Source organism: Colletotrichum truncatum (assembly GCF_014235925.2).
Source record: "Colletotrichum truncatum strain CMES1059 chromosome Unknown Contig_0004, whole genome shotgun sequence".
In the NCBI taxonomy this organism is placed as follows: domain Eukaryota; kingdom Fungi; phylum Ascomycota; class Sordariomycetes; order Glomerellales; family Glomerellaceae; genus Colletotrichum; species Colletotrichum truncatum.
Window position 1 is genome coordinate 3,591,774 of NW_027222401.1, and position 21,576 is coordinate 3,613,349.

The following is a 21,576-nucleotide window of genomic DNA, read 5'->3' on the forward strand; positions in this document are numbered from 1 at the left end:
GCGTAAAGACAGATACCGGATTGGGGTTCCAAGGATTCTAATCTTTATGGTTTTGACGAGTTACTACGCACAAGGACACAGTGGCCTGAGATTGGGGGGCTGGGAATGGGAACGGTTCCTGACGACTGAGTGCCCAACCTTCGTCAACCACGTCACCAGCCCGCCCAAGAAGTCTCATTTATGTCCGCTTGCGCCATTCATAGTAAATCCCGCTAGAACATATAGTAGTAGCATACTTATACTGTACTCCGTACTGCGGTTGTTAATGGCGCACAATAGGTGACCCTATCGGCGGCGCTGCCGCCTCAATTGGATTAGAGTGAAATGGAAACTTGTCTGGCCATTGGGTTGAAGCTGCAAGTTGGCATGCCTTTTGTGAATGCTTGATGGGTATGCTAAGGGGCCCTTTACCTATTCGTGTATGTCTCCATATCCGTACTGGAGAGTCTATTTATCTCAAGCCACCTTAAATCAGCCAGGGGAAACAATATGAGTTCAGCGACCAGGGGCAATACTTGTGTAATAACCCCCCAGAAACGAGGTTGAGATCAGTCATTCAACCCTCCTCAACCTGTAGTCAAAGTCCCTGGAGCAATCAACAGCAAGTAGCAGCTGTAGCACAACAGCAGCAGGGTCCTCAAACTGGCCCGCACTGGGACCCGTCCCTTACGTTGGCGGCGGATCCCAGCCCACACCGTTCGTGTCATCGTTCGTCATGTCTGAACAAGGGGGAAACTCCACCTGAAGAACATGATGATTGGCATAGTCTTGATTGGGTGGTGGTCGTTAAACATAAGCCACAATGTGGCTCAACTCTTGGGCCCGAGCTCCATGCACCATCCACAGCAGGCGCGGAGGATTCCGAGGCTCCGGGCCTTCGAGAAAAAACGTCCCGAAGCTTGGACCATTTTTCTTTTCCAATTGGATTTTTTTTGGTTGAGGCAGACGATAGAGAGACTAGCTTTGGGCCAGGCTGTGGTAATCGTGCGGCATCAGACCACGGAAGCAACCTCCAACACGAGTGTCCCCTCAAACTTCTCTCTCCCTCTTCTGCCACGGCGACGAAGCAGCGGGACAGAGTAGCCATTTCGAGATCAAACACACCCACACCTGCAATCCCCCGCCATGTACCGTTCCGCAACATCTCTGCTCGGCCTGAGCAGAGCGGCCGCCATGCGCCCCCAGACTTTCGCCCGTGTTGCGTTCCCGACGACGGCCAAGAGGATAGCTCCCGCGACGACTACGAGAGGATACGCTGCGAGGGCATCCGCCGCGGACGTGCGCTCCTCGCAGCGCATGAACAAGGCGATGGCCGATTTGGGTGCCAAAGGCTTCTCGGCCAAGGAGATGGAGAAGGCGCAGAGCGTCATGCACATTCTGCTCCCGGGTACGTCGACTTTCCTTCCTAGAGCCAGGTGGATCTTTCAAATAAAGGGGAGAAGCTAGGTCATGCGTGAAACTGGCAAAGTGAAAGGGGAGGACGAAACAATCAGCTAACATGCAACGCGACGAACAGGAACTTTCGTCCCGCTCCCCTTCTCTCAGCTCAGCAAGTCTCCGTCCGTCCTCCTCAGCTACTACTTCAACCGCTTCAAGCAGCACGCCCGCGACCTCGCGACCTTTGTCGGCCTCAAATTCCAATCCATGCCTTCCTTCATGAAGCGGCCCCGCGTAAAGTTCCACCGCACCCAGATCGTCCCGACGGCGAAGGCCCTGCACCGACAGCTCGCCGAGGCGCTCGCGTCAGGCGACAAGGACGCCCTCCGCGAGCTCTGCACGCCGCGCCTCTACGAGACACTCAGCGCCACCATCTCCCGCCGCAAGGCCTCTGAGAAGCTCACGTGGGAACTCGTGCGGTACCACGGGTCCCCGAGCGTCATGAGCCACAGAGTCGCCCTGCTTCCCCCCGTCGGCAAGGCGCCGTTGGTCCAGCAGGCCGTCGTCGCCATCACCAGCACTCAGAAGCTCGGCAAGGTCGAGAAGGCGACGGGGAACCCGATCAAGGGTAGCACGCGCGTGCAGAAGCAGACCGAGTACTTTGTCATCACGCGCCAGCTCGACCCCAACACCTACGAACCCAAGAAGTGGCTCGTCTGGGGTAACACGCAGGCCACTACCCCAGAGGACTGGGAGATGGAGCAGAAGACTATGACGCATATGGAGCAACAGGATTTTGCCAAGAGGAGGGGGAAGAGGGTTTAATTAGGAAAATCACTTGTTTTTATATAAGGTCCAGGCAAGAGGGCGGATTGGTTGGTGAGCAGGTTGTCACTGGCGGTTGAAGTTGTGAGTGTCTGTGTGTGTATGAGGAGCAAAAAAACATGTAATGAGTGTATTATATGTGTCTGATTATCTGGCTATAGAATGAGCCTTGGTTGCATAGGAGCAAAAGACTCTCCAAACCATTTGAAGGAAAAAAAAAAATCACAAGTAAAATCTCCCCCTACTCCGGCGTTTCCCCTCCCACCTTCTATATCATGTGATTGTTGTGGTTGACTTGAGTAAGCCTCATCGTCTGAACACAGGCGTGTTTACTTTTGCAAAGTCGAGATAGACTAGTTTGCGTTTTAGAAAAACTTGCCTGCGGGCTTGACGATCTCCACGTCCGAAGTGACGTCGGCGTTCTCATAGGTGTCGACAGCACGCGGCACGCCGTCGACCTCGGAAGTGAAGCCCGGGCCGACGGGACGGTCGAGCGCGTCGAAGCGGCGGCCACTCTTCTTAGCCATGACGTACTGGAACGCGAGTCTGCATCCCAGCGCTCCGAAGCCCCAGAGGAAGCTACCCACGGGAGCGGCGACGAAGGCTCCAAAGACGCTCCAGTCGTTGGCGTACAGACCCTCGGAGATGGTGAGCAGGTTTCCGGCCTTCTGCACGTTGCCGTCGTAGTAGATGACTCCGAAAATGAAGACCGTGAGGATGCCGCCCAGGCCGCCGACTACGACCTCAAAGCCGCGCCACCAGTAGAAACGGTCCATAAGCCCGAAGACCAACACAGGAATGACGGAGGCGGAAATGAGATCGGAGACCAGGTAGATCTGCAGAATGGAAGGCGCCTTAAGGGCGATGACGACGGTCGGGATGATGAGGAGCACGACGCCCAGACGGATCCACCAAATGTTGAGGCGGTTACGGAAGATGTCGTTGGACGCCGAGGAGACCATGGCTGACTGGAGAGTGTCGAAGGCGGCCGTGCTGAGGGTGCAGACCATCACCAGCACGATGCCGACGACCCACGCGGGGAGCTGCTGGAGCAGCAGGAAGAAGGCGACAGAGCCACTCTCGGAGATCTGATCCAGGGGCAGAGCGCCAGACCATGCGGCGACCAGGCCCGTAACGCCGACCATGGTGAGGATGCAAAGGATGATGACGACGGCGACGGAGACACCGATGCGCAGGTCCTTGTCCGTCTTGGAGGCAAAGGTACGCAGCCAGAAGCCGGAGAGGAAGAAGTCATTGGTGAGAATACAGATGGGCAGGATGTAGAGGAGCTGCCAGCCGAGAAGCGTGGGCTTGAGCAGACCAGACGTTTCGATCAAAGAGGTGTCGATCTCCGTCTTGACACCCATCGTGATGGCAACGATGATGATGAGACAGACTACCATCGCACCTTGGAGGTTGTCTGTCAGAAAGGAGATGCGGAAACCGCCGAGGGCTGCGAGATATTAGAACTGGACGTGTGAGCTTGGAAAAGGGAACAAGCGTACAGGTGTAGATGGTGGTGATTACGCATTGAACAATCATGACGGGCAAACCATCCAGGTTCGTCAGTGTGTTCACAACCTGCCCGATGGCAGACAGCTCAGCGACCATGTACAGGAACAGTGTCACCAGCGTCATGAAGCTGAGGTAGAGCATGGCGACGGTGCCATAGCGTTGCCGTGTCCATGCCGTCAGCACGAAACCCTCAGGCGTCTTGCGGCGGATGATGGGGCCGAGGACGGCAAAGATGAGGAGCGGCAGCGAAGACGACAGAGCATACACAAGCACGCCCTGGATACCAGTGATTGTGGCAAGTTCGGGGTACGAGAACAAGATACCGGAGCCGAGAGCTATGGTGGTCAGTTTTACGGGCACACAAGAAGGGGAGGAAGGGGTGGAGATATTGGAGCGGCAGCACGTTTCCCACGCAAGCATTAACTTGATCGAGTAATTACGGTGCAATCTCAGCTTCATTTCCACAGGACGAGCATCTCCTCTCTCGTAGAGCGAGAGAGGGTGGATGCCACGTCGGTCTGCTTCAAATCCGCGCCCGTAGTGAGCCGCATCCTCGGGATCCCCTTTCCGGTCTGTCTTGGGGGTCCGATACCACTCTTACGGTCTCAGCCGCAAGAGGTGTGAGGAGTAGTAAGAGCATGAAGGAGCCCGCAAGGCGGACCGGAAAAGGGGCGAGGACAGTTGTTGATCTTGGGTTACGAACCTGCCTGTCAGTTTCGTCGGATGTGTCACCCTGATCTTCGTCTCATGATACTCGGATGGTGTGGAGGAGGGAGTTGAATCCCCGCCTCACGTCAAGTTTGTCGTCTGCGCATTGCTTTTCGTAGGGTTTGTTGGGTTTCGTTTCAACTGCTATGTGTGTTCTGCCGCTCTTTTTTCTCTTGGGGAAAAAAAGAGACGTCGGTTTTCAAGCCGGAGAAGCGCTGTTGCGACTTCTTCACTCACCAGAGGCGATGAAGTTGAGGGCCAAAGGAAAGGCTGCGGGTGAGTGTTAGTTGCCGATATCATGACGGAGTAATAAAATGGGTTTTCAAGATTGAGAGGACAGGGCCGTAGTGAGCGGTGAGGCTCCACGGCGACTGTCTCAAACGAGAGGGGGAGTTCTGACCCGACTGAGTCCGGTTACCAGACAAGAACTCTCCCTTGGACTGATTGCGGAACTTCCACGCAATACTAGTCCCCATAATCCTGTGAATACCACCCGTCAGTACTGAGCCTTTTTCGCGCGCAGAGACAAGAAGGGGGGTTCAATTCATGAGAGGTTCTCGTAAATTCGTACAGGAAGAGTCCATATGTGACGTAAATGATGGCATTGGATGCCGCTGACGATGGCTGTCCCATGGTAGCGAGTCGATTATGGCAAAGGTATTGGCGTGTATTTCAACGAATCTGCTTTAATCCAAGTAAGGAAGCAAGAATGACGCCAGAGATGCGAAGAAATGCAACAGGCTAGCTCTACGTTGCAGAGAGGAAAAAGAAAGCAAAGGTATTTAAGCTTGGGGTCGTGGCGTGAGCGAAAACAGAGGCGAGATTTGCGCGCGTGAAAAAAAAAAAATCCTTGTGCTGGGCGATTACGACCGTGAACAAGGTACTCAACTAATCAGCTCGGAAAAGCGTGATTCGACAATTTGACATGCCCATCCTTGGTTAGTTAATGGTCAGCTAAAAGAGTGGATAATCTGCGTGGGGGCATTATTGAGCAACACTGGATTAACTTGGCCGACAGCGGCGATGGGCCATTCACGATAGCAAGTGACACAAGTGACATTTGTGGAGGGGGGGAAAGAGCCCCGAGGAGGTGGGAGGGGGAGGGGACAGTGGGGGAGTCGCGCCGTTTGCAGGCGCTGTAGTAGTGTAATTAGTTGGTGGTTGCTTCTGGGCCCCCGGTCTGCCACCGGAGTCATTGCCCGATTTCACACGATGGGAAGGGCCGAACGAAGTAGTTCGAACACGGAGGAAGGCATGACCTTCAAGCGCAAAGTCAATTTCAGCCGGCTTTCTGGTCCGCAGTCACGTGCTGGTCTACGGATGCTCCAATCCATTGAAAATATCGAACTACCTTACCGATTCTTATTCTACCTGTATGCATCATACAATTAATCACATGTGCTGCCACACTGGAGAGGTAACCCCACTTCCTCCTACTCTATTCCCACGTGCTGAAGAAACGGTCGTTCTGAAAACAGCACAGGTGTTGCTCATCATTACTACTCGAATGAGTACTTCTCACAACCACTGTCCACAGAATCTATAACCTCGTCTTCTTCTTCCTTACTTTTTTTCTTCTATATTCTTGTAAGTCTAGCGTTTTTTAGACTCACGGCTCGACTTACAGAAACCCTCTCCGTTGCCAGACATGGCGCCAAGATCTCCGAAGACGTGCTCTGGTTCCCGCCAACTGGGCTGCACAGGAACATCCTCCTTAGTATCGTCGCTGGACGATTGTTATTAGCATTTCGACTGGTTAATCACCAGAAAAAAATACGAACGCCGGTATATTAATTACGTAGGCTGAAGCCGCCGTGACCAACAGTGCAGAGACGAGACTCAAGAAAAACTTCATCTTCGAAGTAGAAACCAGGTAGAACCGGTCAAGCTGAAGGTTTGGCGATAAGTTGACTAGAACCAGAACTAGCTAGGAGACAGGCACTCGTCGTTGCTTTAATAGCCAGCTGACCTATCGTCCTGCTCAATTGACCTAAATCGGAGCAATAGTGATGCACAAGCTGCGAGGCGCACTTCTATGCTAGGTCAACGAGGCCAGGGCAAGAGAGACAGAAGTCTGGCTTTGGCCAATAGTGCCCCCAGTGGAAACACTAATGGCTTCTACTAAAGCCACCGACCTTGTAACCGTGCAAATTGCTATCTTCCCTGGATGGCATAGCTTCATAGCAGGAGAGGTTTGGTTTTACTGAAGATGCATAACACCGACATGCATTAGGAGCCGGGCCGGGAGTTGTCCCTCGTTAGTGGCCCGGGATGAGGGGCTCGCTGGATGCCCGGCGCCGGGTAAGCGCTCCGGCTCTTGTCCGTGCATGTGCCGGGCTTGTAACCTCCATTTACCGCACCTGTCCGGGTTAATAAACGAACAGCAACCTCAATGGCCAGAAATGATCAATCACATCACTTTATGTACCCTGACGATACACCTGAGACGTGTCCTAGGCCATATGACGCCTCAAAGGGATTAAGGGACCTTGGGAGCCCAGCAACCCAAGCCACTCGACAATGTGCCATCTCCCAGGGATCTCTCCGGAATGTTGCCCCGTTCACAACCAAAATCCTTCACGCACGCTTTACCTCTTCAGCTCCCCAAGCCTTCCGTCAGCTATGTTTCAGCTGAGCACGTCTTTCCACCGGCCATCTCATCTTGGGGATCGCGGGTCGCGTCGATCTGTCTCACTGCTAGCCCGCATGTAATCAATTTAGCATCGAGCATGTGCCGTGGCCCCCAAACATCTTTCGCGCCATGCGACGCCCACAGGCGGGCCGTCAACATCGCTTCTATTCCTGCGCGTGAACTTCATGTCGTGATTAATCAAGAGTAGGAATGGAAGCCCGTCATGAGCCTCGTCATCTGACTTCATGTCTCCGCGGCAGACGCGAGCTCCGCTTGGACGTGGAGCTACTCCGGCTGTTCAATGTCTAAGATTCGAAACCCCACGTTCCTTGCCGGATAACAGAACGAATTAATCTTATGAGAGCGAAGGAAGGCAACACTTCGATGCCATTCAGCGAGTGAGAAATAGTCCCGCAGAGCTATTGCTTCAAGCATTATACCATGAGTGGTCACCAGGCATCAGAACTATGAAGGCTTACAAGACAGAAACCACACTGACTTGTTCGGGTCGGTTCTACCGACGACCATGCATACACTGTCAACCGGTAAAATACACTTTTCTCGAAGACCTTCGCTTCCGATACTCCGAATCCAGATACACCGTTGTATGTGCCTAAATCCAACTGACTCCAAGGAAATTAAAATCAAAAATCAAATGGGTATAAGGTGCGCCGGCCCAGATGCTCTAATAAGCCATGTATGCATGCGGCTACACAGTCCCAGTCACGTTTATTCCAAACGCCGCCGCGAGAGATTCCGTCTCGTCCGAAGAAGTCCACGCCGTGCCGGCGATTCATTAAGAGGTTGCCAGAGTTCCGTCGTGGCATGTTTTGTCGTTGTTGTTGTTGTCATCCTGCCTTTTTGGTCACAGGTCGTTCTTGTTGTTGTTGTTACAGCTCGCTGTCCTCGCCTCATGACACGAACTTCACTCGTCCCGGTTGGGGTCGAACTTGGTCCGGTCGATCATGTGCTCCCATGGCACCTCGGTCTTGACGCCCTTTTTCACACAACTTTTGCACACAGACGGGTCGTAGTCGACTTGTGTCACGACGACCTTGCAGCGTTTCTGCGTCTGGCTGTACCGGTAACACCACTCAGAGGCGCCGGTGAAGTGGTGCCCGCAGGCGTAGTTGCGTCGGTACCACTCACACATCTTTTCTGGTGCGGCGGCAGCTAGCGGGCTTTTTTGTTGGTACTGAAATGGGGCAAAGTGCTATTCTACCGTTAGCTCGGGCTTCCTTCAGAAACGCGCAAAGTCGGACTCACAGCAAACAGAAGTTGTGCGAAGTTGATTTAGACTGAAAAGAGGGGACTTGGCATGACAACTCGGTCAAGGCAGGTAGCAAGGGCCGACAGATACCGGTGAGCGAAGATAGCCTGTCAGACGACGTTCCGAGGTGCTGGTTCGACGAGCGGGTATATGTAAGATCCTAACTCTGGGTGGCTGCAGCAGACAACTTTTCGATGGGCCAGAGAGGGGACCTTGTCCGAAAAACAGGTGCGTGCCATGAACGATCTGCCCGTACTCTATCCCTTCCTCCCCGGTCTCTATCTGGAAAACGCTTGGCGGGCGCTGACTTTGCTGGGGAGGGGGTGTGTGCGTGTGGGCTGGCCCTTCGGAATGGTTTCTTTTAGCAGGTGAAATATGTGACCTTTTTTTCTTAAACACTCTCAGATTGTGTATGGATGACCAAATTGTCAAGGGAAAGCAGGTGGGTTTCCTCGAGGACCCTGTCTTAAACCAAAAGAAAATGGACAATATCAAATTAACTTTCCTTGGATTTGCGGTGAATGTCTGCCAAAAGAAATCCGGATGACCTAGGCCCTCGCCTTGCCCGGCCTTTCGCCCGTCTCTCGTTGGCCATGACTTCTACCCCGTTTGGTGGTCACCGAGGAACACAGATTGGAATGGAATGAGCAGTTCGAGTCAGAAACGACCTGGCCACCCCTCCCTCCTCCCGACCTTAGCAGAGACAGCGGCCCCTTTTGCTAAGTGGCTTGGGGGGTTTTTCGTGGGAAAAAAGCAAGCATTCGTCTGCTCACGAGTGGCCTTCGCAGGGGAATGTCATGGACCATGGACCTTAAGGACCCAGCCAGGCCAGCCTTGTTGGTCGAGCCTTGTCCCCTGTCCCCGGGCAGTGTCCCGCTCCGAAAGGCGACAGCCAAATCCCAGCGAATATCAGACTTGATATAACGCTTTCATGAGATGTTTTAGCTGGATAATTCGTCAAGACCAATCAATCTGAGTGAGATCTGCTCGACGGGGAATTACGATGGGTTGAGTTTGTCGGACCGCATCAACCTCCAGAATATGTCCGAAAATAAAGAGAATCCACAAGTTTGAAAGTGCACCAGCGAGATGAAGGGATGAGGGATGGTTTCGCTTGCACCAGCAGGCGTCGTTTTCCTTCAAGGCCCCCTTCCCCTCTCACATCTCACTGAAATCTACGGCGATGAGTGCAGTGCAGAGAAAGTACCCAGGCGGGTTATCCTTGCGTGGCGCTGTCATGCGGCCTATAATCTGAGATGTGATAGTGTCCGCCGATGGGGTTCCGCGCGATTGGGGCGGACGATCGGCCGGGTAATACACCCCCCAGTACACTCTTGATTCCAACACCTCTGCAGGAGTCATTGATACAAGGCCAGTAATAAAAAATCAATGTGACTGCGGTGTGGGAGGGGGAAAAAAAATAGTAATCACTTTTTATTTCTCGCAAATGGGTGTCCACAGAGACGGGGCGGAAAAAGAAAGCGTCTCGTGGCAACGATAGCATGAAGTGAGGGACATCACTCCTTGTTTTCGTCGGTTTTCATTTTTTTCCTATTTCCGTCCTTTTTTTTTTTTTTTTTTCTTCGTGCATCATCTCCTTCCGGGCTTCTGCTGTGAAAATCTTCAAGACACGCAGGCCGGCTTCATCAGCAATGACGGACTCAACAAATTCGCCAGTCAGGTGAGCTTTCCTAAGATGCATCACCGAGCCAATTACGATGATGTTTGAAGATCGATCTCTTTCTGCCAAGCCGAGTGAGACACTATGGCGGGGGGGTTCAGCAAGGCATGCAGAGCCAGAGCTGGGGTAACGAGTGAAACGAGAGGGAGAAGGAAAAAGAGGCCCCTATAAATGAACAAATTGACTTGACCACCATCCTTGCATGAAGATGGATCTCACCCTTAGCCTGGCACTCTCCCTCCCTTACGGTCAAAGACAACCCGGATGAGCCAGTCAGTCAGCTCTCTATCCTGCCAAGCTTCGCTCATCCGTCGCCTTTCCGCTGCAAGCCAGCCGCCGGTTTGACGAAAACGAGACGACGGGCCATCGGGATCCTCGTTGCGTGTTGAGATTAGGACTGGATCAGATCACGGCAAGGGGAACGAAGGAAAGGAAAAAAGAAGAAGGGGAAAAAAAAAATAGGTCTTGGAAAGGCGGGATACTTTGCGCTCGCGTATCGGTACCCTTTAAACAGACCCTGGATACAGCCGGGTTGATGACGCCAGACCAGAGGAACATATCTCGTGAGCTTTGCCTCTTTTACGCATAATCCCCACAGATGATGGAAACATTCAACCCGAAGACCGACTAACAATGCCGACGCCCGCAGATCCAGGCATTCTGCCCCTCTCACCATGGCATCTCAGGCGCCGTTGCTCCAGCTTTCGAGCTCTCCAATGTCAGTTGCAGCAATAGAAGCAGCGGCAGCGGCAGCAACCATGCGGCTCCACCCGCGTACGAGTACCCCGAAGGTATCAACCGTGCTCCGGGACTTCCTCGCCCAGGCGAAATGCATCTGCTGCACGGTCCGCGTCGTCTCTCTGACCACCTCCCGCGCCGTGGTAGAGTGGGGCTCCGTGCCTTACTTCACGGCGCGCGGCCGCCGAGCCGACTTCGTCTACTACACCGCCGAGCGCGTCGCTGACGTCCGCCCGGAGGTGCTCCGTACTTACAAGGGCAAAGACGAGCCGGCGGAGTGGGTTAAGGACCGCCTGCGCGACAGCTGGCTTGTCGAGCAGCTGGCCTACTGGGTCGAGTATCTCGAGGAGTGGAAGTCTTACCGTGAATGGTATGTCTACCGCCCCGAGCTTTTTGGGGGAAAGATGCCGGATGTGTTTAGCCCTGGCTGTAAGGGGTGCGTCAAGACGCATCGGCCTGACGGGATGCGCCGACGGGCTTCATCTTGTTCTTAGATTGGGAACATGCAGCGCTCGGTAAGCGAGTGGTTTGGGGCCTAGGCCGGAGGCTGGGGTTCTTCGGCAATGTGGGCGGAAGATGTCAACGGGCTGGGAACCAGTACAGCTTGTTTCTATTGCGTCTACCTGCTTGCTCCTACCGGTGGAAAGGTTCGATGCCTCGGCTAGTGCGCGATGTTTCCATTTACAAGGTTTAATCGTCATTTGTGATATCATTATTCAAATCCGAAAAATGGTGGTTGGAAAAGAGGGTGCAGTGGTAGACGAGTTGGTTGGTTGGTGCCGCCAGCTAGTTGCAACGAAGGAATGTCCCGGTTGATAGGTTTAATGTAAGCCGTGGGTAACCTTTGTCATAGCTCAGGCAGATAGATAGAATAATCAGAAAGAATGGTTGCCTGCAAGCCATAAGTTGTGGTAAGGTTGTGAGCCTCCTCAGCTCTAGATTATGGACTTCATGATTGGGCGTGTGTCAACCGAACAGGCTGCGTCCTCAACGCCTCTACCTTAGTCTGCTTTTCCTTCTCTTCACCTCAGCTCCCCGTTTCCCCTCAAGCCAGCAGCAAGCCCCCCCACGATCGCATTCGCAACCCTCTCCCAGTCTTCGCACCAATTTAAACCCCCGGCAAGCCTCTCAGCAAGGAGAGCAAGGGAACACGATCGTGAACGCCGCCAAGGAAAGCAAGGATCCTGCGACGGGAGCAAGGGTTCTCATTCCCCGGAGATCCCATGATCTTTCCCCGGCGATAGATCAGAAACCCCTCTCTTGCTATAGCAGGCCCAAAACGTAAGAGGAGGTCATCGAAATCGGTCATTGCAACACAAATCAAGGGCTAGAATCCTGTCAAATCGAGAAGAGACAGAGGGAAGAAAAAAAACGAAGCCTATGCTTCCTTGCCGACATATACATATCGCAGGCCTCCTCCCACGCCTCCATGTTCCGCGTCTCTTCCCCGGAGATCCTTGTCCTTGAGAACGGCAGCATCTCATTCCCGATGCAGCAATCTTGGGTTTCCCGTATCTTCAGAGAAAGAAACGCCGGGTCATGACTCTATTCATCCTTCGAAACCCCTTCGCTTAAGTTTCACCGCTTCTTTCCCTTCGTGTCATCCCGTGTGGTTTCCATGTGGCCCCGTTCTTGGGGAGCCATGCACTCACACAGACACACGACATGAACATGTCAATGCCACGCCTCTAACGTCTTTCAAAGTTTCTCCTGGCAGCCAAATCAAGAAGCCTTTGTTCCATCCATCCCTCTCTCTCTCTCTCTTATCCGTACTCAGTTTTGCTTATTTCCCTCTCTTTGCCCAGCGGCGGGAGCCGGACGGGACCAACCGCATGCTGCCCGTCCAGGTTCGTTCGCAGGCTGCATAGCAACAGATCGTCAGATTGGAGCCACGTCAGAAGCGCTCGTGTACGGACGTACCAGTCACATTTCTTTCTCGTCTTTTCCTGTGTTCATGTTATCTGATGGTGATGTCAGTTGTAAAAGCTCGACGGCCCCCTAAGGCAATCTACCCGGGCTGCCGCTACCCGCTGATAGATTCATCCCAAGATTTCAACGCAGCGATCGTGCCGCTTCTTTTCTTCTCACAAACTCTAACTACTCCCACTTGACTTGGCTGATCCTAGCGGCATCCGGGGCCCTACTAGTCCATGTCATATAAATGGCAATAATAACGGGAGTCTCCGTTCGGTCCGTTATCTCCCTAAAACTTGCAGTGTTAAACTTAAAATGAGCACGTCTACGACCTAGAAGAATGACGGGCCATCATCACCAAGCAACTACCTGATGCCTCTGCTTGAGCCTCAACATCCCTTGCCTAAACTACCTCAGACACAACCAATGCCGTACTCAAGGACGATGTCTCAAAGACGAAGTGTCTCGGATGGCGATGGAGCAGAATAATCTACCCAACATCAAAGTCACGAGATGGCAGACATGTGTGAGTCCCAGAGTCCCAGAGTCCCAGAGCCCCAGAGTCCCAGAGCCCCAGAGTCCCAAAATCTGAGACGGGGGCATGGGGGTGCCGTCTCCCTCTCCCTCTCCCCAAAGAAATAGTGTCTGAAAAAGTCCCCAAGAAAGTTTTGATCGCAAAGGCGAAAGTAGGACATTGGAAAAAGCAAGTATACACACGTACATGAGGGGATCGAAACCCACCCTTCGATCTCTTACATCCCCTGCTCCCCGTACCACCCTCCCTTCTTCGCAAGCTTATCCCTGTCAAACAACAAGGGTTGCTGGCTACTTTCCCCCCGCAAGCCAGATTGATCATTTTTCCTGCATCTGTGCGTTTGTGTGTGTGGTGCGTGTGTGCGTGTCCATCGTGTCCCACACCTCCCTTTCCCTCACACGCATCTGGCGATCCAACGATCTGGCAGTCTTTACGGTGACAACCCGTCACGGGCACGACGTTCCGCCTTTTCGTTATCATGAAATCCCATTGGGGCGGAGGAACTAGCTACCGAAGACCGGGGTTTGAAGTACCATATCGGAGGTTTTTCTTGATCTGAACGAGGCATCTGCGGATTGACCTGCCTTTTTCATGACCGGGTGGTTGACGCCATGTATGCACAGCGCGACAAGGGGGCAGCAGATGTTGATGATGATGATGATGAAAAAAAAGCCATCGACGCGCGGAGATTTAGGTTCACAGTAACCTGCAGCAACGTGGCTTCGGTGGCTTGCAGTAGATAATCCTGAGACCCTCAGCGCGGACAGGCGGGCTGCTTTAGTCGGTCTCTGCAGCATCAGCGCCAGGCGGCATAAAGGCACGGGCACTCTCAGAAACTCAATCGATCGAGGTGCAAGATCAGCTACCCGAAATCGACAGTCTGCTGCATTGGAAAGAGTGTTGTTGAACCGGCTGAAGAGCAGCAAGGGCGAACAGCATCGGAGATAGCCTCAGAGCTGCCTGTCTGTAAGTCATGCAAGACAGACCGCAACACAGATCAGACATACATAACACCAACCCCATTAGAGAACAAAAGGCGCGTATCATCGGTGTAACTCCGATCAGATGAACCGATGATCAAACAGAAAGGCAAGACCCGCCCGTACGACATCAGTCGATAGGCCCAGGCCGCCCCATCACAGATTTCATCTCCGCCAACTGCTGGAACGTCCCAGTCGACAAGATACCAAGACTTTTTTTGTGTGTGTTTTGGTCCGTCTCTTTTGCCATCCTATCCGAAATGTCTATACGTCCACATGTGTGCCAGTAAACAAATGCTGAACTGCTCCCATTATTACTCTCATCCTCGCAGTGGAAAAAGAAACACCATGATGCTCACTCATGCCTTGGCCCCGATTCCGATGTAACCCCGTCCCATCGAGAAGGTTTCCAGAAAAGCAACAACCACGTGGTTCCTTCGAGGTAGATATGCCAATGCTATGCATGGCCAACTCATAGCTCTTGCTCCCAGGCCAATCTCGTCACTCTCATCTCCCCGGCCTTGTTTAATCGCCACTCCACTAGGGCGGCCACTAACCCCCGTCCACTTCTCATAGATGCAGAATGTCAAAAAATCCAAAAGAAATTGACATTGAGCCCAGCCCCCTCTCTTATGATTTGAGAGCCGCGGCTCGGGTTCTGCGAGGACAAAAGTTCATCAAAGATCCGCCGAAGGGCGACCGACATTACCAAGAACCACGCCCCAAAGAAAAAAAAATAAAGATCCTCCACTTCGTTTTCTCCTCACTTCCGCTCTCCCGCGCTGTATCACCACGTACATCATAATCACCCCATCTCTCGCCCTCTACCAGCGGCTCACCTGGCCTCATCGATAGTTTCCTTTTCTCCCGCTTCTCGGCCGTCAGCGTTTCTCTCTCCCTTCCAGGCTGAAGGCGCCGGAAGCCGGTGCCGATATGAGGCGAACAAGACACTGACCAGAAATAAACCACCCAGATCTACAAAAAAGAAACGTTTTTTTTTTTCCCTTCCCGCATAGTATCGCGACCGTTAACACACGGTCGTCTTTGTTTGTCAAAACAGGGGTTAACCCAGCCATCTCAGCCCGAATCTGATACAGTATACCGCCCAGCTTACTATGCTGTCTGCCTATTTACATCTCTCCGACTTCGGTTCCGACTCACCTCTCGGTGTAAAACTTCCTCTCCGGCTTCGCAGCATGTGACCATGTCAAGAGAGTCAGATGATGATACCGGCCGTACTGAAGCCAAGAAAAAGCTCTAGAACACTGATCGGAAGAGACTGGATGGATTATCCACCATAATCGGAACGTGACATATAGGGGCTTCGAGACATTGACTGTAATTTCGTAGTCATCATGATACAGAGATTGTACTAATGTCTTGAGTCTGGCCTGCCGCATGGGGTGCAGCAAGGTAACATTACGAAAGATGATATGAGCTGACGATGAAGCTGAGCCTCGGAGCTTGCATCACTTTGCCACTAGAATCGCATCATGTTTCTTGTCGGTCTTTCTCAGTGGTTGCACATCCTTCCCCTGGATCCTATCGCCTGGGCAATGACCAACAGGACAAGTAGACGTGTGGATGACCTTCTGGAGTAAATGGAGTAAGGAAGGCTGCGAGAAGGACAAGCACAGATTCATTCCATTGTAGGTTCGCATTCTTTTATTCTAGCAACAAAATTGTACGCAATTCTATGGCGTACAAAGAAAACTGAGCCATTAGTATGTAGTCTGTCCGGCTAGACGAGACAGAGAAGCAAGGCGAGATCCATTTTCTCACAGTCTGAACAAATTGATTGTCAATGCAATTTGGCATAATAAACACAAAACCGAAGACATCGACGATATGATGGACCTTACGTGTCTCGAGCTTCACTTGCCTTATTTTCCATTTCACCAGATTGGAGGCGGTCAAAGTGTTGTTTCCATCGGCTCCACCAAATACCATTCACCTCTTGAACCACTGGCGGTTCGTTCGGTTCATCGTCATTGCCAGGGACAGTCATGTGAGGGTGTCGGAAGAGAGGACCAATACCTCCCCATGGGTAAGCTGCGTTTGATGGCAGAGGTGAAGCACTGAGAGTTGTAGTCGGCATCAACAGCTTTGCAGACTGAAGTATAACACTGATGTTTCTGTCAGGAGACCCTAGACCGCTTGTTGTTGAAGTGATGAATGTTGTGCTAGGGCCAGGGGGAAAAGTCCCTAGAACTATTCAGCAGGGCTTGCGTGAAGGATCAGAAAGGAAGCTTACAGTTTGTTGCCATAATCGACGTCCATGTTTTAACAGAACTAGCCGGTGAGCCAGTAGACGTTGTGTTCTGCCACTTGGAGGTGCAGTTTGACTTGGACAAGATAGACGTATGGCTCGAGGTCAGAGGTGGATAAACGATGGTTGGCTCAATACTTGCGGACACAGTAGGGACCAGAACGCTTTTAGTTATGATCTGGGTGATCGTACCGTTCGTGACGGTGACGGTGTTACAAGGCGACGAGGTTTGAATAGGTCGTGTGGAGTTTACAGCAGCAGAGTAAACTGAAGTTGGCTTAGTCGAAGAGAAGTCTGATGAAAATGGCAATGAGGATGTGGCGGGACTTGGTATTGTGTCTGACCTCGCTGCAGATGATGTTGGGTTGCTGGACAACGTGGTGCCAAAGGAAGTTTGGAATGACAGGGTTGAATTGGTAAGAAACGGGGTAGATTCAGACGACACTGGGATGGAAACTATACTACCTCCAGAAGCCCATGAAGTGGGATTTACTGGAATGGTTGCTGTGGTGATGGTCGAATTCCCAAATGGAGGTTGAGCAGTGGGCAAGCTCAAGGCTGTGCTTGACGTGCCCCTAGCGAACTCTGTCCCGGTCGGGGTGGTAGGCAGCCCTGATGTGGTATTATTTAATGGTGACTGGATTGGTATAGTCACAGATGGTGTATTCGAATTCGTAGATGTTGAAGAAAAAGTGACGATGCCATCGGTGGAGGACGAAGAGGCTGATATTGCGATTGTTAGTGTAGATGTTGGGTCTGAGTTTGGCCAAGGGGTTGTGCCTGTGCTCTTGGTTGACTTCGTAAGAGTGGGAACTAAGGTGACGTTCAATGTTGAGAGTGACGGTGGTGTAGGCAAAACTGTGAAAGTTTGCGTGATTCGTCCATTGGCTCTAGTTAGCTTCAAGGTCGAAACAGATATGCCAGACCAAGCGGTCGAGACCCAAGTGAAAGTCAAGTTACCAGTTGATCCTGGAATCACAATAACATTGCTAGCTGTGGATTGTAAAGAGGTAGGTGTAGCTGTCGCATTCACTTTGCTCGAAGACTTCACCAACTCTGACGTTTGGAACGAAGTCCCAGAGATGGTTTCTTCTGTCCCCACATCTGTTCCTGTTGGCTTTTTTATGGAAGTAACATTCCAAGTTGGATAGGGCGGTGATAGAGAAGAAGATGAAGGGCGCCTAGAACTGGTTGCTGCAGTATCTGTAGCCGAGGTCAGGATATTTGTAGCGCTTATCCCTGAGACCGTAGCCAAACCGCTTGTGGTGACTAAAGTGGAGTTAATAGTTAAGAATGGCGACAAGTGGGTAGAGGACGGCAGGTCTATAGACTCAGTGATTGAACCATCTCTAGTCAATGTTGAGCTGACCAGAATATCAGTGCGTGACGCCGGTAAAATCACAGTTCCTCTGGTAATCACTGAAGTTATGTTTAACGTAGGGAAGGAGGGCTGTCCGGAAATTGTAGGGATGGTGGTAATGCTGACTGATGAAGTGCTGGTTTGTGATTGTTTTGTCGACAGCCAAATGGATGTCAGGAGATGTGATGTGTTTGCTACAGTTGGAGAAGGAATTATTGTTGAGTTTCCAGTTGTGAATGAAGATGTCGAGTCTATAACAGAGCCAACAGATGTTGGGGCTTGGGTTGCATTTATGGTTGACGTCTGCAATACTGTGCCCTTACTTGGCAACAAAGTACTCTTTGGAGACGACCACGTAGTGTTCATAAGTTTGTTTGTTGGCCACAGAGTCACGGTCACTCCTCCAACTACTGTAACCACGCTACTGGTGACTGCACTTGTCCAACTGCCAGTTGCAACACCAGGAGAAGTGATGTTAGTCCAAGTGAATGCAGTTGAAGCAGAACCAGTGACAGAACCGTTCGCAAGTGTGCTGAAGACAGCAGAAGATGTAATCACTGGTATTGAAACAGTGCCGATGGCTGATGCGGATATAGTGGAGTTGAACGATGGCTGTGGCGGTATACCCACGGATGTATCCGTTCTAGACGTGGCTGTTGACGTTGCCGGATCTCCAAACTGGCTACTCCCTGTCCAAGTAGCGTTAGCACTGTTAAAAGAGGTCGAGCTGGATGGTTTTGATGAGTTTGGATCCGCCACCGGAGAAATGGACGATACAACTGTGGTACTGTTCCATGAAGAGTGGGTCGGAATGGTGGCATCGGAAGACGGATCAGGGGTGTCAACCAGCGACGTATAAGAAGTCGTCCGAGATAGCATGGAAGATAGTGTTACTTCGGTTGCCGAACCAGTAGGGTCAGCGGTGGAGTTTGATGGGAATTGAGGAGTAATGGGGATTCCCGGCTTTGTCGAAGTGACCGGGACGGTGCCGAAGATTGTCGAGACGGAAATGGTCCCTTCAGTAGAAATCATAATGGTTGACTTAGGGAATGTGAAGGGGGAAAGTATTTCTGTAGGTGAAGCAGAATCGAACGAAGAGCTGGAGACCCCGGAAGTAGGTAACACCGTCGAATTTCCCGTCGAAACAGTTACAGGGAACGTCGAGATAATTGTAGAAAGAACTATTGTTTTATTTTTACTGATGCTTATTACGGATGGAATCAGCGTGGAAAACGTTGTAGCAGATGCTTGACTACTCGTGGCGGTAACGTAGCTCGTTGGGTTCGTGTTTTGAGACGTTGGTCCTGATGTCCAAGCGGGTGGGATTGGAAATTCGGGGAGAGAACTCAAGCTTTCTGTCGTAGAGGGCTGAGACGACTCAAAAGGGCCTAGTGAGGTAATAGCGGACGAATTCCATGTCTGCCATGGACTCTCAACAGGTTGGGTCAATGTCGGTCTACCTGGAGTGAGTGTTTCTGAAAGGAACTTTGTCGTAACCGAAAAAGAACCAGTATTATTTGCAGTTCCTTGAGACAAGCGAGATGAAGCCAATGTTGCGGAGGCAGAGCCGAGTGTAGCTGATGACGCTGTCGAAGTGCTGGTGTTCACAGCAGACCAAACAGAGCTTCCCGAGGTGATACCTATTCTGGAATTGATGGATGACTTTGTTGGTGTCACAGATAATAGAGTAGAATTCATTGTCAGATGGCTTGATGTCGTTGTTGCATTCCCAGACACCTCTGACATGGTCAATGTTGCAGGCACATCTGAAATTGTAGCGAGGGTACCGGATTCAGTAACTGTAGCGGCTATCGATGAGAACGTGACAGTTGTATTACGAGACAATATTATTTTCGAGGAAGAACCACCATCTGTGAGCATCGTACTCTCAACTAGTGTAGTAACACTGGGTGTTACCGGAAGACTGAGAACTGAACTGGTGAGATGACCATCCATGGAAGAGGTATTAGCTGAAGGCCAAACAGTGGTCTGCGTCAGAGAAGATGATGCGATCCTCGAAGTGGTAGGACTAGATAGATCAGTTGACAAAGAAGAGCTGCTGTACAAGGTTCGTGAGGTAGATGCGCTTTCAATGGCTGAAAGAAGACTCGATATGGTATTGCTATGAGATGGGGCAGTCTTGGACACAGAAGTAACGGGGCTTATTGGTGTAGAACGAGAAGCGCCAGAGGTTCCCGTAGTACTAGTCCCCGAACTTACTCCATTGGAAGCTGTCACGAAATATCAGTAATTGTGCTTCTCAATAGGGCCACCGCGTCTAACCGTTATTTGTAATGCTTGTAGAAGTGGCAGTCGACGACGGCTCTCCGTAAGTGGTTGGAGGTGGTGGTGGAGGATATGAGTATCCATAATCGTAGCTGACGAAAGCGTTACGTATCTGAGGGCTCTTGTCGTGGTATTCGGCATTCTGGGGAACCGCTGCCTGTAGACTTTCTCCCTGACTGTATTTCTCAATGAGAGTAGCCGCAACGAGTTCCACGATGGACAGCAGCAGAGTGGCTATCACTGCGAGCCTGGAGGTTACATTCAAGGCTCTCATTTTGAGGCACTTCGAAGGAAGGAGGATCAGCCCATGAATTCTAGACAAACGGGAAGAGCACGTAAAGACATACCGCGGCGTAATGGATTAGAAGTCACTATGGCGTTTGGGATGCAGGACAAACGAGTGGATATATATCGGAATAGAAGACTGAGCGATGGCGTCCTCAGTATCTTTGACTGAGTAGGACGGAACAAGCTGCTGAGAAGGAAAAGAGGGAAAGTAAGACGGAGGTCCAGGTTGAAGCGGAAGAAGAGATGGATGGACTTGGAGAGAAGGAGGTGGAGGAATCATATAGAAGGACTAACTGTAAAGGAGCAAGCGAGACTTCTGCCTCTCCTCATCCCTCTTCCCGCATGTGTTCCAGGAAGGAACCAAGTGTGCCTCTTCGATTGACCTGGTCACACCTCTTGCACCCACTTTGTACCTGCCATTACATCTGGTTTTCAATGTGGTATAAGTTGGAAGGACCCAAGTCACTGCGATTTCCCTATAGAAGGAAGGAGCTACATCATACTAGTCCACCAGGAAGCGTCCGAGTGTTGCATGACGATACCCCACTGATTCAGAAGAATTCTCGGTGAGCACCTCTCACCTCTAAAATTAGTTGTATCTAGCGATTATAAATGCGGAAAGTTGAGTAACTTCATCATTACGTTCACTTCAAGTTCGTGGACCATCGGGCGAACAAAATTGTGCCCGGTCGTGAGCGCGTTTAAGTTGAACACATCATGACAGCCCTCATGAATTCACCATGCACAGAGTGGCATGATGCCCAAAACAAGACGGGATCATTCCCAGAGTCGCACTTGCGGTAAACATGTTAATTGTAGACAAGCCTTCACTGGAGATGAAGAAGGATCTGGGGTAGCATACCCTTATGGGGATCAAGGGGTTGGCTCATATCTATTGGCGGATAGTCGGGATCGCATGTGGTCAGTGTTATGGGCCAGATCTTTTATTATGCAAGTAGCCGTGTGCCTCGAACTAGACTTGCTGGTTCCTGCAATGTGTCTTACACAGCTGATGTGCTTGGTGCGAGTATGTCCTATTGTTCAGAACGGTTGAACTGGAGAGTACCCTTAACGACCCAAGAATACTCGTCGGCTCTTTGTTCTTCTTGAGGGTTTCAAGTGCTCATCAAAATCTTGTCGAGCCGAGCCATTCTCGTTGCAATAGGTTGCAATAGCACTTGACGTGACATCAGAATGC

General features: G+C 51.5%; 6 protein-coding genes across 6 annotated transcripts; 2 read left to right on the forward strand and 4 right to left on the reverse strand.

Annotated features, from left to right (window-relative positions):
* Positions 1-1,125: 1,125 nt before the first annotated feature.
* On the forward strand, positions 1,126-2,202 carry CTRU02_207719 (uncharacterized protein; the record flags this gene model as incomplete). The annotated part of the gene is made up of 2 exons (XM_036727417.1): positions 1,126-1,387; positions 1,517-2,202. The coding sequence occupies 2 exons, from the start codon at positions 1,126-1,128 to the stop codon at positions 2,200-2,202; spliced, it is 948 nt and encodes a 315-aa protein (XP_036580783.1).
* A 365-nt stretch (positions 2,203-2,567) lies between these two features.
* CTRU02_207718 (urea transporter) lies at positions 2,568-5,058 on the reverse strand (the record flags this gene model as incomplete). The annotated part of the gene is made up of 5 exons (XM_070204949.1): positions 2,568-3,655; positions 3,708-4,052; positions 4,663-4,695; positions 4,844-4,905; positions 4,997-5,058. The coding sequence occupies 5 exons, from the start codon at positions 5,056-5,058 to the stop codon at positions 2,568-2,570; spliced, it is 1,590 nt and encodes a 529-aa protein (XP_070061482.1).
* A 2,924-nt stretch (positions 5,059-7,982) lies between these two features.
* CTRU02_207720 (uncharacterized protein) lies at positions 7,983-8,210 on the reverse strand (the record flags this gene model as incomplete). The annotated part of the gene is made up of 1 exon (XM_036727414.1): positions 7,983-8,210. The coding sequence occupies one exon, from the start codon at positions 8,208-8,210 to the stop codon at positions 7,983-7,985; it is 228 nt and encodes a 75-aa protein (XP_036580780.1).
* Positions 8,211-10,682: 2,472 nt separating this feature from the next.
* CTRU02_207721 (uncharacterized protein) lies at positions 10,683-11,240 on the forward strand (the record flags this gene model as incomplete). Its single annotated transcript, XM_036727413.1, has 1 exon — positions 10,683-11,240. The coding sequence occupies one exon, from the start codon at positions 10,683-10,685 to the stop codon at positions 11,238-11,240; it is 558 nt and encodes a 185-aa protein (XP_036580779.1).
* Positions 11,241-16,033: 4,793 nt separating this feature from the next.
* CTRU02_207722 (uncharacterized protein) lies at positions 16,034-18,170 on the reverse strand (the record flags this gene model as incomplete). Its single annotated transcript, XM_070204950.1, has 2 exons — positions 16,034-16,358; positions 16,414-18,170. 2 exons carry the CDS (start codon positions 18,168-18,170, stop codon positions 16,034-16,036), a joined length of 2,082 nt encoding a protein of 693 aa, XP_070061483.1.
* Positions 18,171-20,082: 1,912 nt separating this feature from the next.
* On the reverse strand, positions 20,083-20,364 carry CTRU02_207723 (uncharacterized protein; the record flags this gene model as incomplete). Its single annotated transcript, XM_036727411.1, has 1 exon — positions 20,083-20,364. One exon carries the CDS (start codon positions 20,362-20,364, stop codon positions 20,083-20,085), a length of 282 nt encoding a protein of 93 aa, XP_036580777.1.
* Positions 20,365-21,576: the final 1,212 nt, after the last annotated feature.